Raw genomic sequence first — 19,088 nt, forward strand, 5'->3', positions numbered from 1 at the left:
CAGGGGTAGGGGAAGGGGACAGAAATAAATAAATGAATTAAAAACAGCAATTAAGCAACCTAGGCTTGCTGCTCTGGAGGAAGCTGAGGCTTATGGTAGAAAGATGAAAAAGTAGGGCTTTGCTAACTAAAGAACAGTTTAACTCAGATGGGAACAAATGATTCAATAAAGAGCTATAGATTACAAGTATCCTTTACATTTTTATATTCCATTCATTCAGTGGAGTGGACCACTATGCTTAGATATGCATGATATTCAGAGGGGCTGTTGCCTCTATTTGTTTAATTATTGGCTGTTTATTTAAGTGACTATTATAATTAACCAAAAAAAAAAAAGCTACCACCAGTCAATGCTAAGTACTTACTTCAGAGAAAATGATCTTGTTTAAAGCTAGAGTCTGTCAGGTGTCAATAAGAGCATGAAATTGTGAAGAGGAGTGAAAATATTTCTTTACAATGTCGTGTCAGAGATGGTAGGGCTTTTTACTATTGAGTCAACCAGGAGATAAAAATGAAGGAAACAGCATAAAAGCACTGCAGTAAAGCAAATAAAGGAAACAGGTTAATGTTAGCAGATAAGTCATCCTGGCAGTAGAGTCTGACTTTAATTCACAAAAAGGATCCTTGTCACTGTAACAAGACTGTACGGTATCTAAATTGCGTCAGATGCCAATAGTGTACACAGAGGTGGGGAAGGGCTGGTAGACACTGAATGGAAAACAGAAAACGTATTACCGACTGCCCTTTTGAAACCTTACCCATGGGAACAAAGTAATTTGCCTTCTTTGGCTAAAAAACAGATTTTCAGTTTACTCTCAAGGGTGGGTAACTCTGATTTACCTAGCTTTTTGTTAGTAGAGGACAGTGGAACATCGTCCATTCCCAGATTTGAACACTGAAGTCCTGTGGTCGGTCTTGAGAGAGATTTGGCAGCATTCCTGGATTGTTGAGAATTCTGAGAAGAGTTCATAGTCAGAGACTTGGGCTCAAAATCAGAGACACTGTTCTCAGGCATGGATCCTGTCAAATAAAGGCGAACGAATTTTAGAGCACAATTTAGGGTTAAGTCAGTTAAGGAGTTTTAAGTATTCACAAAGAAAACAGGTAAAAATGTTTTAGGCAAAACCTGTCTCAAACAGTTGTGAACAAAGTTATCTGACAGAATAAAGATCAGAATCAATTGGATGTGGCTCTCAGTAGCTTCTGGCTTAGGTGGTCCTAAGGAACCCTGAAGGAAGAAAGGAAGGAGTCTGTGTTAACCCTTCTCTAGGCCACCTCATTCCCCTCTGGCACTGGTATAAGGAAGTGACGAGAGTCAACCTCACCAATTTCTGCTACCTTCCATGAGTTACATTCAAGAAAAGAGTATTTTACACTGGCCCAGGAAAAGAAGAGTTTTAAAAAGTTTTAGGAAGTGGAAAGGGTAAAGAGTTAGCTCAGGGTAGGGGAAAAAAAAAAAAAGCCACTGGCTATCACTGGTATGAGATCAATGTAGGTGCAATTTTTTTTCCTAAGGCTTTTTTTAAAATGAATGAATCAATACAAGGATCTCTAAAAATGATAGCATCATTATTAAATTGGCATTACATTTATAAAGCCAGCAGCAAAAGGGCAGGGGAAACTGGATTAACAAGTAGTAATTAAAAACAAAACAAAACAAAACAATTTCAAAAGAGGGATATTCAGTATCTTCCTAGCCCTCAATGAAATGAATTTTTCAATTGACTGCAATTTTTCAAAGTTAAAAAACCTGTTAATAAACTTACCTGTTCTATTCAGCAAATCTGGTGTTGCAGACTCAGGATCCTCCAATTCTCTGGCATCTATTGAAAGGGTCTCCAAACCTTCACTGAGTGAGTCCACAGATTCAGTGTCATTGATGGCACCGTTCACATGGTAACCATTAATATCACCTTTCTCTGAGGAAGGCACAGAATGCTCCACTTGAATGGAAACTGATTTACTGGAATCTGGGACACTTGCTTCTGTGGTAGGTTTTGGTTTGCTTTTCTTCTTTTTGTTCTAAGGATTATTAAAGATGTTAAAATAAGAAAAACAACACCCCACAACCCAGAGAGGTAAACTCTAGCCACTCAATGGCAACTAATGTTACCAATTTCTTGTATGTAATTTTAACACATTTTTGTAAACACAGTACTACCCTGAAATAGCTATGTGTAAAATCCTATAAATCCAAACACATAAATATCAATAATGTCTGCATGGCAAAAACTGTCATAAGCAAAATCAAAAGATAAGTGATAAAATATGAAAACTATGTTACTTATATTCAAACAAAGAACTAAATATATAGAGCGTAACAAATCAAATGAAACAAAACAATAACCCAATGAAGAAATAGTATAGGATATAAATATATGGAATGAAGTACAACCTCAGTCTAATAAATATAAAATAAAACTATTATAAAATCATTTTTCATCTATTAGATTAGCAAAGATCACAAAGTTTGATAACATTCAAGGGTTGAGGGTGTGGGGAAACTGGCATTCTCACATATTGCTGGTAGAAGTACAAATTGGTACTCTCTGACAATCTAGTAATACTTATCAAAATTACAAATGCTCATACTCTTTGACCAGCAACTCCACTTCTAGGAATTTATCCAATACCAATAGCAACAGATACTAACAGATACTAACACATGTGCAAAATGATAAACATACAAGATTATTTGCTACAGCATTGTTAATAAGAGTAAAGGATTGGAAACAATTCAAATGTTGATCAACAGGGAACTGGTTAAGTAAGTTATGGTACACATGATGATATTTAGGCAAAAATACAACCAACACAAACTATGGACAGTAGTGTATATTAATACAGTAATAATATTCCATAAATGGTTAAAAAAAAAAAGGAAGTATGCTAAATAAGTTACGGTATATCCAAAGGGTAGGATGACTATTATGCATCCATATAAAACAAGTAAGCTCTTTATACGCTCATGAAACAAGCTTCAACGGGAAGCAGATTTGGCTCAACTGATAGAGCATCCGCCTACCACATAGGAGGTCCAGGGTTTGATCCCCAGGGCCTCCTGATCCATGTGGTGAGCTGGCCCACATGCAGTACTGATGTGTGCAAGGAGTGCTGTGCCACGCAGGGGTGTCCCCTGTGTAGGGGAGCCCCACGCGCAAGGAGTGCGCCCCACAAGGAGAGCCATGTGAAAATAGTGCAGCCTGCCCAGGAATGGTGCTGCATACAATAGCTGACACAGCAAGATGATACAACAAAGAGAGAACAGATTCCCGGTGTTGCTGACAAGAATACAAGTGAACACAGAAGAACACACAGTGAGGGAAACGGACTTGGCCCAGTGGTTAGGGCGTCCGTCTACCACATGGGAGGTCTACGGTGCAAACCCTGGGCCTCCTTGACCCGTGTGGAGCTGGCCCACGCGCAGTGCTGATGCGCGCAAGGAGTGCCGCGCCACGCAGGGGTGTCCCCCGCGTAGGGGAGCCCCACGCGCAAGGAGTGCACCCATGAGGAGGGCTGTCCAGCGCGAAGGAGAGTGCAGCCTGCCCAGGAATGGCGCCGCCCACACTTCCCGTGCCGCTGACGACAACAGAAGCGGACAAAGAAACAAGACACAGCAAATAGACACAGAGAACAGACAATGGGGGGGGGGGGGGGGAATTAAATAAATAAATCTTTAAAAAAAAAAAAAGAACACACAGTAAATGAACAGAGAGAGCAAACAACTGGTGGGGAGGGAAGGGGAGAGAAATAAATAAAAAATAAATCTTTTTCTAAAAAAAGGGTAATTGGGGTTTTGTGAGCAACCCTATTTTAAAAAAACACATTACATGATAAAAGGAAAAGCTTATATGTTTGTATTTGTTTGTATATGCATAAAATATCTTAGAAGATACATAAGAAATTGATAATATTGTTTGCCTCTGGGGTAGGGAACAAATGGCTGGGGAATAGGGGTGGGACAAAGATGTTATACTATATTAATACACTAAATTTTGTACCTTTCGAATTTTGAGCCACATGAATGTTTTACCTAATCAAATAAAAAAATTAAAAACAAACAAAATAGTCCTTAATCTTTTATTTTTTCATCCCATCTGACAGCTCTACTCATAATAACTTAACTCTATCCTTACGCCTATACTGGTTATAGGCTTTCCATGGCCTGCTCTAGCAGGAACACTATTACTCTCCTGAAACTGAAAATAACTGTCTCTTCATTGCCACTGTCATCTTCCTTAAAAAAGCATCTTAAATGCTTTCTCTGGTGTTAAATGGATATATTTCCACATCACTAGCTCACATATAATTATCCCAGTAATTGCACATAGTCACATCTTATTGGACTAATTCCAATAGTTGAGTGGATTTGGGAATCTGGGACTGCCAAATTGAAGAAATTTTCTTTCTTGAAATGTTAATTAAAAAAATTTTTTTTTATACAAATCAGTTTTATTGCCGCTACATATTAATAAAGCATACAATTCATCCAAAGTGTACAATCAGTGGTATTAGGAATAATCACATAGTCTTGCATTCATTGCTTCACATCATTATTTATTTATTTATTTATTTATTTATTTATTTATTTATTTATTTATTTCCCCCCCTTCCTCCCCTCCCCCCCAGGGGTCTGCTCTCTGTGTCCATTCACTGTGTGTTCTTCTGTGACCACTATTATCCTCATCAGCGGCACCAAGAATCTGTGTTTCTTTTTGTTGCGTCATCTTGTTGTGTCAGCTCTCTGAGTGTGCGGTGCCATTCTTGGGCAGGCTGCACTTTCTTTCACGCTGGGCAGCTCTCCTTACGGGGCGCACTCCTTGTGCGTGGGGCTCCCCTACACGGGGTACACTTCTGTGTGGTAGGCACTTCTTATGCACATAAGCACTGCACATGGGCCAGCTCCACAAGGGTCAAGGAGGCCTGGGGTTTGAACTGCGGACCTCCCATGTGGTTGGCGGACGCCCTATCCATTGTGCCAAGTCGGCTTCCCTCTAAATGTTAATTTGTATCTCAGGTACATGTACTTTTCCAGTTAAATACATATCTTACATCACTAATAACTGATAAAACTGGGCTAATAAATTACAAAATGGGTATTCTTGAGGGCTCACACAATTATCTTTGATAGGGTAAAAGCAGAGGGAAGAAGTTAAGCAAATATTCAAATATGGGTATGGAGAGCTTCAGGGAAATCTGAAGAAGTATTATGCCTTTTTTAGAAAAACATTTCAAGGGTCAATGAGACCAAGCCTGGTTTGGGCAATAATATCTGACAGAAATCATAATGAAATGGTTTAGAGTCTCAAGAAAGCATTCCACTATAGCCACCTGATTTTTGACATGTGTGCCAAATACATTCAATGGGGGAGAGAATACTCTCTTCGACAAATGATAGCACTTGCTTACATGTATGTACACATGCCAAAAAAAAAAAAAAAAAAGAAGATGGATCCCTACCTCACACCTTATACAAAAATCAACTCAAAATGGATCAGTGCAGGGAGCAGATGTAGCTCATGGTTGAACGCCTGCTTCCCACAAATAAGGTCCCAGGTTCAATTCCCAGGCCCTGGTATCTCAAAAAAAAAAAAAAAAAAAAAAAAAATGAGTGCCCTAAATACAAGTGCTAAAACCATAAAGCTCTTAGAAGAAAACAGGGGGAAATCTTTATGATAATGGATTTGGCAATGGATTCTTAAATTTTACATGAGCAACAAAAAGAAAAACAGATAAATTTGACTTGATCAAAATTAAAAACTTTTGTATATCAAAGAACATCATCAATAAAGTGAAAGACAACTTACAGAATGGAAAATAGTTGCAAATCATATATCTGAAAAGGGTTTAATAGCCAGAATATATAAAGAATTCCTTTTATGTAACTGAAGTATCCTTTAAAAAATAAAAAAAGTAAAAAGTACTCCTACTACTCAACAACAAAAAGACAAACCCAATTAAAAAATGCACAAAGGAGGCCACGGTAGTGTATAATTGTGAATGTAATTAACACTAGTGAATTGTATACTTGAAAGTGGTTGAAATGAGAAATTTGATCTTGTATATATGTTACCAAAATTTTTTAAAAAATGGGCAAAGGACTTAGACATTTCTTCAAAGAAGATACACAAACGGACAATAAGCAATGATCAAATCCTCAACATCATTAGTCATTAGGGAAATGCAAATCAAAACCACAATAACCTACCATTTCACACCCACTAGAATAACTATTATTTATATAAAGGAAAATAACAAGTGTTGGCTAGGATGTAGAAAAACTAGAACCCTTGTAAATTGTTGGTGGGAATGTAAAATGGTGAATCACTGTGGGAAACAGTTTGGTGATTCCTCAAAAAGTTAAACATAGAATTACCATATAACCTGACAATTCTACTTCTAGGTTACTCTACAAATAACCAGCATTACTCACAACAGCCAAAAGGTGAAAACAGCCCAAGGTCCCATCAACAGATGAGTGGAAAAACAGAATGTGGTATATACATACAATGGAATATTATTCAGACATAAAGAGGAAAAAAGTTCTCATGCATTAAACAAATGGAACCTTGAAGACATTGTACTAGGTGAAAGAAGCCAGACACAAAAAGAAAAATAATGTATGATCTTACTTATATGAAATATCTAGAATAGGCAAATTCATAGAAACTGAACATAGGTTAGAGATTACCAGGGCTTGAGGGGAGGGGGATGGGGAGTTAGTGCTTAATGGATACTGAGCTTCTGTTTGGGGTGACAAAAAGTTTTGGTAATGGATGGTGGTGATGGAGCACAACACAGTGAATATAATTAATGCCACAGTATTATACACTTAAAAATGGTTAAAATGGAATATTTTGTGGTATATGTTAGTACAATAAAAATTCTTCTTAAAATTTTTAAAAAAGCACCCCAAACTTTAGAATTGCTTCAAAAGGAAACCCAAAATTATGCTTCAAAGAGATAATCAAAATCCATACTTCAAGCATTTCCTAAAGGAGCTATATTTAGGGAACAGAGCTACAGGACACCTTCTGAGCCTAGCTAGTATACGTTAGGGAAAGCATTTTGGTTTCAAGTAGATAAGGTGAAGGTAATGAGACCTAATATGTTAGGCATTGTGTTAGGTACTTGTGTTTGTTGGGATTATTTTCTTATTTTGGAGATGAGCAAACTAAATCACAGAAAGGCTTAAAAACAGGTCACAAAACTAGTAAGCAATAGAACAGGATATAAATCCAGTTCTGATTCACTCCACAGGGCAAGTGCCTTCTGCCTTCCTAAACTGAAATATTCAACCCCTTTGCAAGGCACCTAATAGCTATAGTAGCAAAGCCCCAGGTTAGGCTCATTAACATTAGGGCTACAACATGGTGAATGAAGAGTCAAAAACCGTTGTCAGGCCTAAAAATCTTAACTGTTTTAACTCATTTACGATATGAATAATGTTGAAAATCAGCAAAGTATCTTTGCTTCCCTTAACATGCTTTCTTATTTCATTCCATCTAATATTACTATCTCTTCAGCAACTAGAACATAGCGAAGTCATTCTGTTTCCTGCCTTAAATCACAAATAGAAGGTGAGGCACTCTGTTAAACAGTTGTGTTTCAATGTCATAGAAAAAGACATTTTTAACCAGGTAAACTGAAGATGTGAATGTTTCAATTATTTTGGCAGAGCCTCAATTTTTTTATAATTCAAAATATATACATTGTGTTTTTAAATTTAAATCATTTTTACCTTTTTCTTGCCTGTTACGGTCCATTCTTTGAGTACTTCACTGGCACTACCTGTAAGAAAAATCAATTATAGATTTTCTCTCTCTCCTACAACACACATAGTAAAGCAGGAATTATAGTGTCTCTGCATTTTGTAATTGCTGGAGAGTTTCCAAAGCTCTTAATAGGAAAAGTCAGGGTCAAGTCTCTGATAATTACATCATACTTACCTTCTGGAATACCTGCCTATTTTTTTTTTTTAATATATTTTTAAAATCAGAACATTTAACTGCACAACTAATCAGTGAAATCCTTAAGATGAACTGGATGCTGTAACAGCTGCCCTCTTGGGTTTAGGTGTAGTTCCTTCATGGAATCCATGCCTGAATCTGCAGTATACAATTTTTAGGTGCCTCATTCGACCTGTACCGGTGGTGTTTCGTCTTTTAGCCTTGGCACTCCAGTTATACTTTCTCTTGCGCTTGGCAGGGTAACCACATAAGCCACAAGTCGACTTCTGAAGGTGGTAGGTCTTAGAGCCACAGCAGCGGCACAAGGTGTGTCTTATTGAGACACTTTCCAAACAATGACATTCCCTTACTCATCTCGTTTCTGTGGCTGAGACCAAAGAGGCCGGAAGAGAAGGCACTTCTGCTCTATCTACCTGCCTATTTAGATACCCTTCTCCATACAATTTCTTCAGCAAATTCTTCCAAGACTGGGGCAATGTAGCCTGGCCATTTGAAGATTCTTTTATTTGTACATCTTAGACTGAATACAAAATGTCTAGTTTCAGTCTAAGTGTGCCATATTCACTCCTCCAAACGGCTATGTTATTTTGGAGACAGCTGTATATCTTTAGAGTCAAATATAGTATTATAAAGAAAGCAGATGAAGAAAAACCTAATAAGACCTGTTTACCCTTATAAAGTAAAGAATTACCCTTACCTAAAGAGAGGTCTGGTTTGCCCTCATATCCTTAGAGGTGATCTCTAGGAAGATTATCTTTATTTACCTCAGGGTCTTGACAACTAGACAGTCTAAAACTGATTTATGATGAAAGTTTTGGGACACGTAGTATTTTCTCTACCTCCAGAGGGCCCAGAGACTAAAGGTCAGCCACATGGGCAGTCAACCATGGAGCCCCAATAAAAACTCTAAATGCCAAGGCTCAGGTGAGCTTCCCTGCTGGCAGTACTCCAAGCATACTGTCACACATTGATGCTGGAAAAGTAACCCTATCCATGACTCCACTGAGAAAGGAAAACTGAAGCCCCATTAGTACTCTCCTAGACTGTATCTTGTGTGCTTCTTCCCTTAGCTGATTTTAACCTGTATCCTTTCACTGTAATAAAACGTAACTACAAGTATAATGGCTTTCAGTGAGTTCTGTGAGACCTTCTAGCAAATTATTAAACCTGAGGGTGGTCGTGAGAATCCCTAAACTTTAACTGGTGTCGGAAGTGAGGGTAGTCCTTTAAGGACTGTTCTTATTCAAACTCAACTCTGCAATCCTATATTAGCAAATTCTGGAAAATAGAAACAGGGAGTCCTAATCTTATGTCATGATGCAATTATTTCTTAAGATATATGGAAAGAAGTTCGTAAAACACTCCTCTACAACCTATAAACCTGAAGACTTCACCAAGTCTGCCATTCCCCTGTATGTAAGGATAAGGAAACTCAAACCTGCACATTTGAATCACTTGGCAGAGTCAAACCAAATGGTATTACAGCCTGGAAAAGAATATTCAATCCTTGCATTTGCCATTTGTTGCTAAGCCACCGTATCATTACTTTGTCATTAAGAGTCTCTTAAATTCTTATCCAGTCCAATTTTAATCAAGTTCTTTCTACCTACTACTGGCCATGTGATTTCCTCTTAAATATTGTTAGGGAAAAATTTTAGTGAAATGATGGAGTTCTTTTGGCTTGTCTCTTATTTCAGAGATATACTGCATGCATGAATTGCTTTTGGAGCCGAAAGATATTTTACACAGGAAAAATGTCATGATATATTATCACAGAGTTTCCTATGTGTCATATAAAACATTGGCTGGCTGAATGAATATTATAGAAGTCTGAAGCAAATTCTATTTGAACAAATACAAACTTATAAAAACATTGAACTAGGATTACCTTCCATGAATGCTTGTACTGTTTTGTCCACACAATTATCAAAGTGCTGCAAGACCAGGATAATTTCATTGTTGCTCTTATTGGGAACTATTGCACGCACTGCATTTATCTGGAAAAGATGATCGGTGATTTAACTCTAGCATCAGTAGGTCATTTGACAATTGTGGCCTATTACCAAGAATAACAAATACAGTGGCATTTCATTCTTAACAGTATTTATCCCACAGTGCCAGTAGGAGTATATACAACCCATCTCACTGGGAAAGATTAAGAAAATGCATGATTATAGCAAATGAAAAATCTGAATACTTACAAAAGCAGAACATTTTTACAAATAGAAGATATGTACTAGATTTTATTTCAAGAGTAGGTGGTTTGTTCAATTTAGGTGTTAGATATTAATTTAAGCATTTTTGTTTCCTCATTTTTAGCACCCTCTAAGAAAGACGGTATAAAGTTTAGTGAACAATAACAACTTAGATTTTTGTAAAGAACTTTGAAAACGTCTATGCTTCCTATCATTTAATTGTACAATAAACACATAAAAAATATTTCTAGAGGTAAGTTTAATTAGCCTAAGTTATTTCAGGCATATGAAACACTGAGAAAATAGTATGATGAACAACCTACTATGTGATACCCAGTTTATAAAATAAAACAGAAGAGATGCAAGTGAAGTTCCAAGGAACCTCTCATATATCCCATTTCCCTTCTTCTCTCCAGAGACTTCTAGCCTAAACTGGTATTATCATTTCCATACCTGTTTTTGTACTTTTAGGATGTATGTATGTAACCATAAGAAATACATAGTATTGTTTTACATTACATAATATTATACCAAATATGTCTATGAACAATTTGCTTTTTTACGTAACTGTTGTTTTTTTTATTAAGGAAAGCTTCACGAATTTGCATGTCATCCTTGTGGAGGGGCCATGCTTATCTCTAATTTTAGAGATTCCAATTTTAGTATATGCACTGCTGGTAACACTGTTTTTAAGTTTTTTATGCTCATAGATGGCTCGCTTATTGTTTATTTTAACTGCTACATAGTATTTCCATTGTATGAATATACCCAAATCATTACTTTTCCTGTTGACGGATATCTAAATTGTTTCCAATTTGGGGCTATTTTGAACAATGCAGTAATGAACATTCTTATGCTTATTTGCTTGGAATCTCCAGTGCCTAAAACAACGCTTAGTAAACAAGCTATAATAAAAAATCTAGAAAATAGATGTTTTTAGAACAGTGAATGCCTCTATTGTATATATCCACTAGAATTCCTGAACAACAGAACATCTACACTTTCAGAAGATAAGACCAACATTGCTCTTCAAAGTAGACAGGCCAGGGAAGCAGATTTGGCCCAACGGATATGGCATCTGCCTACCACATGGGAGGTCCAAGGTTCAAATCCAGGGCCTCCTGACCCATTGATGAGCTGGCCCACGCACAGCACTGATGAACGCAAGGAGTGCTGTGCCACGCAGGGGTGTCCCCCATGTAAGGGAGTCCCATGTGCAAGGAGTGTGCCCAGTAAGGAGAGCCACCCAGCGTGAAAAAAGTGCAGCCTGCCCAGGAATGGTGCTGGACACATGGAGAGCTGACACAGCAAGATGATGCAACAAAAAAGAGACACAGATTCCGGGTACTGCTGACAAGAATAGAAGCGGACACAGAAGAACACACAGTGAATGGACACAGAGAGCAGACAACTGGGGAGAAGTGGGGAGGGGGAGAGAAAAAAAAACAGCATTAAAAAAAAAGAAGACAGGCCAATTTTTTAAGTACATCCATAAGGTATTTTATATTTTTTGATTAAAAAATATAATAATAATTACATATTTTGCTTCCATTTTGAATATCAATGTTATATCCAGCAACCTTGTTACATTTTTTTAAAAAATTTATTTATTTCTCCCCCCTCCCTCCATTGTCTGCTCTCTGTGTCCATTTGCTGTGTGTTCTTCTGTGTCTGCTTGTATTCTCATTAGGTGGCTCTGGGAACTGATTCTGGGACCTTCCGAAGCGGGAGAGAGGTGATCATTTTCTTGTGCCACCTCAGCTCCCTGGCTGCATCTCTGATTGTCTCTCCTCTGTGTCTCTTTTTGTTCCACCATCTTGTTGCATCAGGTCTCTATATGGGCCAGCACACCTGCATGAGGCAGCACTCTGGGTGGGCCAGCTCGCCACACAGGTTAGCTTGCCTTCACCAGTAGGCCCTGAGGATCGAATCCTGGACTTACTATATGGTAGTCAGGAGCCCAATTGCTTGAGTCACATTCGCTTCCCAGATAAATTCTTATTAACCCTAATAACTTACAGCTCTCTTAGATTTTCTATGTAGATAACTGTATTAACTATAAATAATGGCAGATTTTACAATTTCTTTGTAATCCTTCTAATTTTTATTTCTTACCTTACCATGCAATGTGAAATTGGCTATTTTTCCAAGAATCCTTGGTATTTTTTTTTAAGGAGAACAGTAGTTAGAACAAGGTTCTAGGAGTTAGGTATATTCACTGTTACTGTAGAGTCATTGTTTGAAGGATAGAGCTGGAGTTATTTTTTTTTTAATCATGAGTTCACATTGAGATTTCCAATTCAAATGTAACATTTAAAGGTTTTTCCTTATTTTATTTTATTTTTTAAAGAGTTTTGGTTATTTATTTATTTTTTAAATTAATTTCTCTCACCCTCCCCCCCCGTTGTCTGCTCTCTGTGTCCATTTGCTGCATGTTCTTCTTTGTCCACTTCTGTTGTTGTCAGCGGCATGGGAATCTGTGTTTCTTTTTGTTGCTTCATCTGCTGTGTCAGTTCTCCATGTGTGCGGTGCCATTCTTGGGCAGGCTGCACTTTTTGTCGCGTTGTACGGCTCTCCTTACAGGGCGCATTCCTCGTGTGTGTGGGGCTCCCCTACGCGGGGGACACCCCTGCATGGCATGGCACTCCTTGTGTGCATCAGCACTGCACGTGGGCCAGCTCCACATGGGTCAAGGAGGCCCGGGATTTGAACTGCGGACCTCCCATGTGGTAGACGGACGCCCTATCCACTGGGCCAAGTCTGCTTCCTATTTGATTTTAAATACATGTTTTCCCTTAATCAAAAGTGCTACTTCATAAAATCAAAAAATTATTTACTGTTTGCTATACACTAAAATATTCATAAAATAGTATGACTAACAACACTACAATACAAAATTACTACAAATGATATAAGCATTGAATAAAGTTTAAGCTTTACTGGGAATTTTTTTGTCCTTTAAACATATCCCTCTAAAGACAGTCATAATACTCAAAAGTCAGGGAGAGGTGACATGGCCAAGACGGCAGGATAATACACTCCAGGATTTCATCCCACCCCCCAGAATCTTTAAACAACTAGCTTATCTCTAACTTTAGAACCATTTTCCTCAGAATGCCATAAGACAGTTAAAGAGTTGCAGTAACTATAAATGACAAATCAGGAAAAAGGCAACGTAAAGATTGTAGAAAACCTCACAACACCATTGTCAGGCCTTCCTCCACCTACTTGCAGGCTTGGTATAGAGACAACCTGTACTCTAAGTGTGAATCCTTGGTCCCAAGTCTGAAAGGAGCAGGGTTAATCCATATATACATAATAAAATGCATGCATATCTGTCAAGTTTTCTGGTGGCAGCCTAAAACTTTAAACCAGGACCCTTACCTCTGGCTCATTTGCCATGCACACAGAAAAACAGCTTACAGGCAGCTAAATCAGTAGAGGAAACAATCAAATTGCAGAAGTCAGGAGCACAGGATTACTGGCTTTAAGACATACAATAGAGTGCCCAGATCCAGAAGGAAAGAATATTTCACAGGGAGAAGAGGGGACATTAGACCCATGAACACGAATGCATGGCCATGACAAGATGCATGACCACAAAACACTGGGGAAGGGGCTGAAGTTTTGCCTCAGGTTATTCTTCAGATTCACTGATAGTAGGGCTAAGTTCTGAAGGAGAGCAGTAGTCAACACAAAGGCAATCTGCAATGATGGTGAAAGGTGTTGTTTTTAATTCCTTGCATTCAAGGAAATCTATGTCATATCACTAGCTGTATACAAACTTAAGAAATAGACACCTCAGGGACTAAATTCCAGAGTTAACATATTAAAAAACTGAAATGCTCAGTGTCAAGAAAAGATTACAGGACATACAAAGGAAAAGGCAACGATGTCCTACCCAAAGGAGCAAGAAAAAAAAACCAGAAACCATCAACCAAGAAGACAACACATTGGATATATCAGAGACAGACTTTTTTTTTTTTTTTTTAAGTTTTAAACATGCTCAAAGAGCTAAAGGAGAACACGGACAAGGAACTGTAAGTTATCAGGAGGGAAGTGAACTTGGCCCAATGGATAGGGCATCAGCCTACCACATGAAAGGTCCGCGGTTCAAACCCCGGGCCTCCTTGACCCGTGTGGAGCTGGCCCATGCACAATGCTGATGCGCACAAGGAGTGCCGTGCCACGCAGGGGTGTTCCCCACGTAGGGGAGCCCCACGCGCAAGGAGTGCACCCTCAAGGAGAGCCGCCCAGCACGAAAGAAAGCGCAGCCTGCCCAAGAATGGCGCCGCACACACAGCTGACACAACAAAAAACACAGATACCCAGTGCAGCTGATAAGGACAGAAACAATCACAGAAGAACACACAGTGAATGGACACAGAGAGCAGACAACTGGGGGGGGGGGGGCGGGGGGAGGAAGGGGAGAGAAACAAATTTTTTAAAAATCTTAAAAAAAAGATACAAGGAAAATGACATGAACAAAAATGAGAATTCCAATAAAAAGATAAAATTAAAAAAAGAAACCTAACAGAATTACTGAACTAGACAAATAATGAACTAAAAAATTCCCTAGAGGGGTTTAAGAACAGATTGGAATTGGGAGAAGAAAGAATTAGTGGACTTGAAAATGAAACAGCCAGAGCAGAAAACAAAACAAAACAAAACAAAAAAAAAACTAAGAAAAAGAAAAGAAAAATGTGAACAGAGCTTAAGAGAACTGTGGGACACCATCAAGCATACCAATAAAATGCATTAGGGGAGTCCCAGAAGGAGAAGAAAAGTATAGGGGCAGAAAGAATATAGGAAGAACAATTGCTGAAAACTTCAAAAGTTTTTTACCAAAGACATGAATTTACACAACCAAGAAATTCAATGAACTCCAAACAGGATAAATCCAAGAGATACAAAACCAAAATATTATAATCAAACCATTGAATGCCAAAGACAAACAGAAAATCCTGAAAGCTGTAAGAGACAGTCAATACATCATATACAAGGGAGACTCAAGAAGATTATGTTTCATCAGAAGCAGTGGAGGCAAGAATGCAGTAGGATGTATTCAACATGCTCAAAGAAAAAATAATTGCTAAACAAGAATTCTACACCTGGGAAAACTGTCTTTCAAAAATGAAGGAGAGGGAAATAGATTTGGCTCAATGGATAGGGCGTCCGCCTACCACATGGGAGGTCCAGGGTTCAAACCCAGGGACTCTTGACCCTTGTGATGAGCTGGCCCATGTGCAGTGCTGATGTGTGTAAGGAGTGCTGTGCCCCACAGGAGCGTCCCCCATGTAGGGGAGCCCATGCACTAGGAGTGCACCCCATAAGGAGAGCTGCCCAGCATGAAAAAAGTGCAGCCTGCCCAGGAGTGGCACCGCACACATGGAGAGCTGATGCAGCAAGATGATGAAACGAAAAGAGACACAGATTCCCGGTGCTGCTGACAAGAATACAAGTGGACACAGAAGAACATACAGCGAATGAACACAAAGAGCAGAAAACTGGGGGCGGGGGGGGGAGGTGGGCAGGGAAGGGGAGAGAAATAAATAAATAAATCTTTAAAAAAAAAAATGAAGGAAAGTATAAGACATTCCTAGATAAAAGCTGAGGGAGGTCTTTGCCATCAAACTAGCCCTATGAGCAATGCTAAAAGGAGTTCCTCAGATTAAAAGGAAAGGTCAGTAGACAATAGATTAGAGCAGCATAAAAAAATAAAGATCTCTGGTAAATGTCACTACAAGGGTAATTATAAACAATGTACTATTGTATTCTTGGTTTTGCAATTGGGAAGTGCGAACGCTTTCCAAGACAATTTTGGCTATTTGGGGCCCCTTGACCTTACACATGATAGTGATGATTAGCTTTTCCATCCTTATGAAGAAGGCTGTTGGAATTTTGGTTGGGAATATGTTGAATCTGTAAATCACTTTGGGCAATATTGCTATAACAATATTTGGTCTTTCTAAGTAATAAATAGGAAATTTCTGTCCATTTAGCTTGGGCATTTTAAATTTCTTTCAGCAATGTTTGTAGTTTTAATTTATAAGTCCTTGATGGCCTTGGTTAAATTTACTTCTAGATATAGGATTTATTAGCTTTAGTAGCTTTGTTGTGGATTTTTCAGGATTTTTTTACAAATAGGATTGTGTCATCTGCAAACAGAGAAAGTTTTACTTCTTCCCTTTCAATCTGGATGCCTTTTATTTCTTTTTCTTGCCTAATTGCTCTGGCTAGAGGTTTCAATACAAGGCTGAATAATGGTGTTGACAGCTGGCATCCTTGTCTTACTCCTGATCTTAGACGAAAAGCTTTCAGTGTGTCATTATTACTAGCGGTGAGTTTTTTATATATGCCCTTCATCATGTTGAGTAAGTTTCCTATCCAAGTTTTCTGGGTGTTTTACCAAAAACGGATGCTGGATTTTGTCAAATAACTTTTCTTAATAAAATGACATGACTGATTTTCCTCTTTGTTCTGTTAATGTGATGTACTACATTAAAAGATTTTTACGTTGAACCACGCTTAGAGTCCTAAGAAAAATCACACTTGGTTATGGTGTATAATCTTTCAAATGTGCTGTTGGATTTGGTTTGCTAGTATTTTGTTGAGGACATTTGCATCTATAGTCATTAAAGGAAATTGGAGTGCAATTTTCTTTTTTTAAAAATTTATATTATTTAGTTTTTTGTAGGAATGTAATTTTCTTTATTCATGATATCTTTATTTGACTTTGGTATTAGGATGTGTTAGGCTCATAGAATGATTTAGGAAGAGTTACCTCCAATTTTTTTTTTTTTTTTTTTTGTAGAATCTCAGCAAGATTGGTGTCAAATCTTGAATATTTGGTAAAAATTTACCAGTGAAGCCATCTGGTCCCTGTACTTTTTGATTATCGATTCATTGGCTTTACTACTTATTGGTCTGTTAAGATCTTCTATTTTCTTCCTGAATCAGTTTAGGTAATTTGAGTGTATCTATTTGTCAATTTCATCCAGGTTATCTAATTTGTTGGCATACAATTGTTCATAGTCTTTTGTTTGTTTGTTTTGAGGTACTGGGGACTAAACCCAGGACCTCGTGTGTGGGAAGCCAGTGCACAACCACTGAGCCACATTGAATCCTGAGGTGGTTTTTTCATTTGCTCAAAATGCTTGAGCCACATTAGCTTCTCCATAGTGTCCTCTTATAATCCATTTCTCTGAGGTTGGTAGGAATGTTGTCCCTGCTGGTTCTGATTTTATTTCTTTGCATCTTCTCTATTTCATTGTCAGTCTAGCTACAAGATTTTCAATTTCATTGATCTTTTCAAATAATTTTTGATTTTGCTGAGTCAATTATTTTTCTATCCTCTCTTTCATTTATCTCCACTCTAATGTTGAATATTCTTTACTACTTCCTGTGGGTTTAGATTGCTCTTTTTTCCCTAGATCTTCCAGTTGTGAGGGCAAGTTTCTTTTAAAGATTCTTTTAAAGATTTAAAGATGGCTGAGCACTGCTTTTGCTATATCCTATGAGTTTCAGTATGGTATGTTCGATTTCATTTGTATCCAGATATTTCATAATTTTCCCTGTGATTTCTTCTTTGACTCACTGGTTGTTTAAGAGTGTACTGTTTAATTTCCATGTATTTGTGAATTTCTCATTTCTACCTTTGTTATTTATTTCTAGCTTCATTCTATTCTGATAAGATACATTGTATGATTTCAATATTTTAAAATTCATTGAGACTTGTTTTGTGACCTAACATATGGTCTATCATGGAAAATGATCCATGTGCACTAGGAAACAATGTGTTCTCTTTTTCATTTTTCCCTTTGGTGAGACATTTAATCATATACATGTAAAACAAATGCCCACTCATTACTGAACTTGAGGAAGTTCTGAATATTCAAACTCAGATTGGGATCTCAGTGCTCTGTCAATACTAAATTGGAGAATATTTAATAGGACTGTGCTCTTACAGAGAAAACTTTTTTTGAAATGTAGATTTAGGGTGGACATTCCAAGAAAAATCACTATTTTTTTCTTGGGAAATGTATTGGTTTAAATATTGCTATTAGGTAACCAAAAGAGTCCTAGCACACAGCAGGCAGGTTTAATCTCCCCTTTAGCTGAGCTGTGTTTGGTGTGGGTCATTTCATTATGGATTAAAGTATTCAGTGCCCAAAACACATCCTTTTCTTTAATTTAACCTTTATTTCAAATTCAAAAAATAAAATAGCAGACAAAAGGCAGCTGAACAAGTTATGGAAGCATTACTCTAAAAACATTCTGTCAAAGGCACTTTTATCTCATCTAATCCCCAAAAACCTTCAACTGTTCCTCCCGTGTTCAGAATGATAAAAAGATTCAGATTAATTAAATGACATAATCAAGATCTCCTTGTTAATGATGAAAATGAGGAAGAGAAAAAAATGCTTAATCCTTTTCATTTCATAAAACCAAACTCCATATTCCTTTTTTGACCTTTAGCATTAATACCTTCTTTGCTTTTGCTACAAAAATATACAATATTAATGTTAAATATAGTTTTAAGTTGAATTAGCTGTGTATTTCCCATGTATCACCATATTCTTAACACCTTGTAGAACATTCCGATATTTTATATTATTAACCACAATCTCCATCTACCTCTGTTATACATTCCCTATCTTATCTTCTAGCTGTCTTCCAACTACATTAAACTTCCTAGACTACTGGTGGTGTTTCAGCCACAATAACATCCATAGATCACCAGTGTTTGTTACACTCATTATAATGTGCTATCATCAACTCTATTGCCATGTATTTAAAATTGACCTTATTAAGCATTCTATGCACATCCAGCATCAGCTCCCCCTTCTCAACCCATATTCTATCTCTCAACAATCTACACTCCACAGTCCAACTCTGTCAGTCTACTGATCATATTTAATTCC

The 19,088-nt window shown here is 37.6% G+C and overlaps 1 protein-coding gene and 1 non-coding gene across 8 annotated transcripts in view; both read right to left on the reverse strand.

Annotated features, from left to right (window-relative positions):
* The window catches only part of SPATS2 (spermatogenesis associated serine rich 2), a 224,417-nt gene that overhangs the window by 48,349 nt on the left and 156,980 nt on the right, over positions 1–19,088 (reverse strand). For 6 of the 7 annotated variants that reach the window (XM_071218912.1, XM_058308286.2, XM_058308288.2 and 3 more), the window contains 4 exons: positions 9,858–9,966; positions 7,741–7,790; positions 1,766–2,021; positions 840–1,019 (listed from right to left, as the gene is read on the reverse strand). In XM_071218912.1, coding sequence (XP_071075013.1) covers positions 840–1,019; positions 1,766–2,021; positions 7,741–7,790; positions 9,858–9,864 — 493 coding nt within the window. In that variant the 5' untranslated portion in view covers positions 9,865–9,966. The remainder of the gene's footprint in view (positions 1–839; positions 1,020–1,765; positions 2,022–7,740; positions 7,791–9,857; positions 9,967–19,088) is intronic. The other variant, XM_058308287.2, reaches the window with a different exon arrangement.
* LOC111762542 (U6 spliceosomal RNA) lies at positions 10,743–10,848 on the reverse strand. Its single transcript, XR_002795644.1, has one exon. It is a non-coding gene; the product is annotated as a U6 spliceosomal RNA (small nuclear RNA).

The sequence above is a fragment of the Dasypus novemcinctus genome, chromosome 12 (assembly GCF_030445035.2).
Source record: "Dasypus novemcinctus isolate mDasNov1 chromosome 12, mDasNov1.1.hap2, whole genome shotgun sequence".
Classification (NCBI taxonomy): domain Eukaryota; kingdom Metazoa; phylum Chordata; class Mammalia; order Cingulata; family Dasypodidae; genus Dasypus; species Dasypus novemcinctus.